We start from the raw sequence: 5,733 nt of genomic DNA on the forward strand, positions 1-5,733 counted from the left end.
GCTTTTTACAAGAGCATCTCGCCTCTGCCGCGGTGTCTACTTTCGATAAATGTTTTGATTTCGCCTCGGTGCTCATGTAGCAACAGGAAAACATCAGCCCCTGGTAATGTTCAATTCCATTTGAAATTATCTCTTGGAGGCAACACAGGAAACAGCAGTTTTCAGGCTTCAAATGCAGTCCCACCGGTGTCTGAAGCTGGGGCCCCGTATGTTTGGGAAACGGAGGAGTTGAGGACTGGGTGGGGTGGGGGGGAGGTAAGTGTGGACTCTGTCTTCATCCCACTTTAGTCTTGCTCATGCATGGCTGGGCAGGTGAGCGTGTGCATGAAGGGGCAGGGGGGCATGAAGGAGCTCAGCTGCTCAGAAAGCTCCACTGGGCAGGCGTGGGACAGGCAGGTATGGCAGGAGTAGCAGCAGGAGCCAGTGCAGACTTGGCTGCAACCCTGCAAGGCAGGCATGGGATAGAGGCCAACAGAGCTGGCAGCGCCAGGCTTGGCTTCCTCCCTCCCCCTCCCCACCAGTGGCAGCTGCTTTTCTGCTCCTTTACCCTCCACTCCCCACCCCACACACGCATCCCGTACCTCACTCCCCACCATACTCGCACACACTCAACACTCTTCTACACGTCCCATGCCCCACTATACCCACACACTCTTCCCACAACCTCCCACACACTCCACACCCCACCATACCTACACACGCATCTCACACCCCCAAACTCCCCACACACACATCTACACATACACCTCCCCACACATCCCACACTGGCCCCCTACACCCACACACATCCTGCACTCCTCCCATAGCCACACACATCCACACTGTCCCACATACACCCCCTACCTCCCCTCCCACACAATTATACAAAAAACTTTGAGCTATTACACAATCACCTCTATACAAACTGTGCCAAATGTACATAAATCAGGACAAAAATATTTTTTGAAATAAAATTTAAATATGTTATAGTGATGTTTGATTCTTTTAGTATATGATTGTTATTTTCTGGTTCCATGATGGCAAACCCCACTTCCCCAAAAGGAGTAATTCTGGGGCAGGGGGAGGGAATTCCTGTGGCAGAGGTTAGGAGCGATACCTCCAGTACTGAGATGGCAACCAGGTGGGGGGGCCACCTGTCGAGGCAGCACTCCCCTTGTGGCCCTCAACAGCTCACCAAAACTTGTTAGGTGGCCCTCCAGCTGAAATAATTGCCCACCCCTGCACTATACTGTGGAAAATGGAGGTAATACTGTAGTTGATCAGAGGCAGCACAATTCTGTTGTGCTTATGAAGTTATGAAACATATGAAACATAGAAGAGTTAGCCATTTCTTAATGTTCTTCTTAGAAAGACAGGCGGTTAATAAATTGCAAAATGGTACCTTCTGTGTATGAAGGTACAGAAGGGGTGCTTTGTGTTTATGAAGTCTGACGTGCATCTTAATGATTTATTTCTCTGGATTGTCTAAATAAGTGTAAAATTTAATAGCTGTATCTTGGTATACCTTGATTACACCTATACATTTGAGCTTGCTACTCCTCCACATAATGCATCTGTGGTGTTGTAAGGAACAGCAGTTGATTGAAGCTGATTTAAATCCCTAGGAGCTGAAACTCCTTCTGCTATTGTTGTTTAGTATTGTAGCAGAACAGGCCCGATCCTAGACCAGAGAATGAAAACAAGGCAGACTGGGGAAAGAGTGAAGAATGCAAATAGGAACCTGCACTAGGTAGTCGCAGATTCTGTTTTAAACAGGACAGACTATTTGCTTTTCCCTTCATATCCTGTTGGTTAGTAAAGTTTGGAATGCTACAAAGGCAGCTTATTTTGCCTTTGTCAGAGGAGTGCTTTGCTTTGTGATACTGTCTTGCCCACCCTTTAGACCAGTGCTTCCCAACCTTTTCCTCAGCATGAACCCATTCAAACATTGGAAATATTTTGCAACCCCAAAATGATGGAGACAAAATCAACAAGTCATAAATATGGCATTACAATATTTATGACCGTTTATCTTTTTCATTTAAAACTTTTAAAATCATTTTAACTTTTTAGATTTAAAAAAAAAATTGAATACCAAGTTTAAAAAAGCTATTAAATAATTTATTTGATGTTTTATTTAATTGCTTCAACTGTGGATTATATTTACTATGCTGCCATACCATTAAACAACCCTAGATGTCATGGCTGCTAAATTGAGACTTAGAAGTATATAATACACAAAAAATATATAGGAAACTAGACTGCCATTACTGTTCACTGTTAATGTTTCTATGCTTGCTCAATATAACTGTCCCTCTAAACTCCCACTAAAAACAAAGTAATACAAATCAAACCAAAATAAAATTAATGCATAATACTCTATAACATTTTCTTTTAGCAAGAAAAACTAAGTGCCATCATAGGTGATGCATGCCTCCTGAGGCTTGGGGTGGCACAACAACCGCCCACAAGTGTCGACTGTGAAGGTGAGCCAAGTGGGGATGGTCTGCAGGCAGTGGTGTCAGACCCACGGGGTCCCCCTGTGGCCAGGTGCCTAGTCCAGAAATGCCGCCACTGTGCCCAGAAGTGCCAGTGGCACTTCTTGGGGTTGGGGGGGAAGACACCAGCTCTCTGCCCGCCCCCTCTGCCCATTGTCTAAGCCAAGAGCACTTGCTCTTAAGGGAGCAACAGCACTCTCAGGGGGTGCGTGTCCATCACCTATGAGTGCCATACCATATTCAACAGTGGTATGCTAGAGAAAATAAATATATACATAATTTGTCAATGCAAATTATAACTCATTCTAGCTATAGTCTAAAACCACAAACAACATGCATAGAAAAAGACACTCCCAACCCACAGCCCCCTAGCCCTGCCAGTGCCCCTCGCTCCTGAACCACAGCCTCCCAACCCCTCAGCCCTGCTCGTGCTCCAATGCAATGGGGTGGGGTTGAGGCTGGATGCGGGGCTTCATCCCCACCCACCCACCCCCATGATGGTGGGGACTGAGGGGCTGGAGCGAGTGGGCAAGGGGTGGGGGGGCCATGCATGGAGCTGGACATGGGGTGGAGTGGGGCACGGGACCAGAGTTAGACCAGCGTGGGGCATCAGGTGGTGCCGCTCCATGTCCTGTTCCCACCCCCCCCAGTCATTCTTGATGGGCAATTGGCTAGTTTTAAAATAAAAACTTATACACTTATTATACCATTGTGCTTTAATAACAATATTATTGTGAAAACTATATATAGATAGCTCCATATATAATATATATTTTTCACAATAATATTTTTCCAAATTGGTTTACTTGTATTTTGGAAGCAAAGATCTTTTTGCCTCCAGGTAATGTGCAATCCCACATTAGTAATACTTTGTTAGTTCAATAGGAACTGTTAAAATATTTAATTTATGTGCTGCTGTTCAGTATCATACAAGATGCTATGAATATTGTTTTTACATGTATACAAATGAAAAATAAACATGTTTAATGGAATATTTTGTATTCTTTGATCTATCCTATCTGAACCACTTTGAGTAGTATGGTAGAGGCTTCTTTGTTTAATGAATAGTTTAACAAATATATTTTTATTAGCCTAGTTACGAACAGTAGATTGGTGGAGTAGATTCATTCATTCAATTTCTAAATGTTGTAAAGCTATGTAAACATTTTTCTTTAATGTAGATAATAGTAAAGAATCCAGTGGACTGCAGAGGTTTTTGAAGTATACATACTGTGTTTCATATTCTTGAATAGTGTATATTGATCCATAATCCTTATTAGGCTCTTTGTTTGTTTGTCTTAAGTTTCTGTTCTGCAAAATTTTCTGGGCACTACTTTCAACAGAAATGAAAACTGTCAGTCAGTGAAAACTGTGTACATATAGTTGGTTTTTAATTTAGGCCCTGGTGCTATAAACACCTTCACAGAAGTACCTTTATTCATTGAACTTCATGAGTTCAATAGATTTACTTGCTTGAGTAAAATTATTCATTTTTGTATATGTCTGAAGTCTTGGGAACCTTAGACCCCCTACCTTGTAAGCTGATCTGTGCAAGAAGGCCTATGTAAAATTTCGCAAGATATTAAAATGTGTATCTGATTATAAAATAGTAAAGCATCTGAATTAATTTCTTTTCCTAGGGCCATGTGGTTATGATACTGTTCAGATTTCATCATGCCTCCTACAGTAACAGACATCCTTGACATCTGGGCAGTGGATTCACAGATAGGAGCTGATGGCTTAATCTCTGTGGATTTCCTGCTGCCCACTGGAATCTACATCAACCTGGATGTCCCTAGAGATGCCACCATATCTCATATTAAACAGGTAGATAAATGAATGGACTGTTAGTACTATGCTTGCTATTTTAAATGAACTCTACTATTGATTTTATTGTGAAGTGCTTTATATGTTAGGTCACTTAAAAACCTTAAATTTTTCTTAATGTTTGTTCCTATCTATCAAACACAGATGCAATTTAAAGAAGTGAACTGAATGCAGACTTTGGTAGACTCATCATGCCTCTGCGGGTTAGTCATCTGGAGATGTTCAGTCCTTTACTGACATACTTGTCCTGGCAAAGTTCCAGAGTGTAGATTAAATTATTCCAGCAAAATTGTGTTCCTTCCAGTGCAGCTTGTTTTTCCTCAGGAAGACAAAAACTAGCTGTATTGATAAACTGGAAATTTGACTAGTGTAAACTTAAGCCATGGTAGGAGCAATTTGCTGGAATAACACTTATATGGGTAAAGTGTCCTTTGGACTTCAGAAAGGCTGAAACCAGTAGATTTGAAGTATGAACTACTTGTATCCAACTGTTTCAGGTGTAACATAACAAAAGACGTTTAGATGCTCAGCAGCAAAGTAGACTGTACTGACATTTTTGCTCTGAACCTGGTTAATGTGCTTCTCACAATCTGAAAATATTTCCTATGCTTCAGCTTGCTCCAAAAGTTTGTCAACCACTTTTTATCCAACAAGCAAAATGTTAGCTACTGACAAATTGGTGGTGCAATTGTGTTGTCAGAAGGAAAAACAATTTTAAAATGCATCCAAAACAGAATATTAAGAAAGCTGAGAAATGAACTGAGGTTTTGTATCCATTTTATTAACTATTTTAATTTTCATCTTTAGATGGAGTGTACATTTCCCTTAAATTTAAATGAAACATGTAGAATTTCCTGTCTTCTGTAGAAGCCCGAGGTCAAATTCTGCAAGTTAACACTTGCCCCTTCAAGCCACGGTCCCCAGGTTGAGAGTTACTTCATTGACTTAAAATCAAAACAAATTTAGGGTTCAAAGGGATCTCAGGAGGTCATCTAGTCCAACCCCCTGCTCAAAGCAGGACCACCTCCTGCACCCCAACTGTATCATGCCACTTCAACAGAGAAATTCCAAATATACATTGGTGTGACTTAAGACCAGATTTTGTCTACTAGAGCCTTGCCCAAAATTTTAATCTTGATTACCATGTCATAAATTAGGTCTCCCAGCAGGCAGGGAGGGGGAGGCAGTGGGGAGAGAGGGAGGGGAGCAGGAAGGAGATAGGGGGGTTTCTGGTGGTAGCGCCCCCCCTACTGCTGCCACCATGCCCCACCTTGCTGCTGCCACTGCTGTCTAGCCCCCACAACAGCTGGCAGAGAGGGGGAGGCAGGGAGGTGGGGCATATTGCATGTCACTGGTGTTGGTGGTTACCACCACATGCAGGCTCCCTTCCCCACCCCCATTGTTTCTGGGAGCTGGTGGCAGCACAGGG

At 42.6% G+C, this 5,733-nt stretch overlaps 1 protein-coding gene across 4 annotated transcripts in view; it reads left to right on the forward strand.

Annotated features, from left to right (window-relative positions):
• Positions 1 to 5,733, forward strand: part of PIK3CB (phosphatidylinositol-4,5-bisphosphate 3-kinase catalytic subunit beta) — a 230,936-nt gene that overhangs the window by 103,334 nt on the left and 121,869 nt on the right. For all 4 annotated transcript variants that reach the window (XR_002095095.1, XM_019503673.1, XM_019503675.1 and 1 more), the window contains one exon: positions 4,118 to 4,304. Coding sequence is in view for 3 of the 4 variants with exons in the window: in XM_019503673.1 (XP_019359218.1) it covers positions 4,152 to 4,304 (153 nt within the window). In the remaining variant the exon portion in view is untranslated. The remainder of the gene's footprint in view (positions 1 to 4,117; positions 4,305 to 5,733) is intronic.

The sequence above is a fragment of the Gavialis gangeticus genome, unplaced genomic scaffold (assembly GCF_001723915.1).
Source record: "Gavialis gangeticus isolate Ggan-Ray unplaced genomic scaffold, GavGan_comp1, whole genome shotgun sequence".
In the NCBI taxonomy this organism is placed as follows: Eukaryota; Metazoa; Chordata; order Crocodylia; family Gavialidae; genus Gavialis; species Gavialis gangeticus.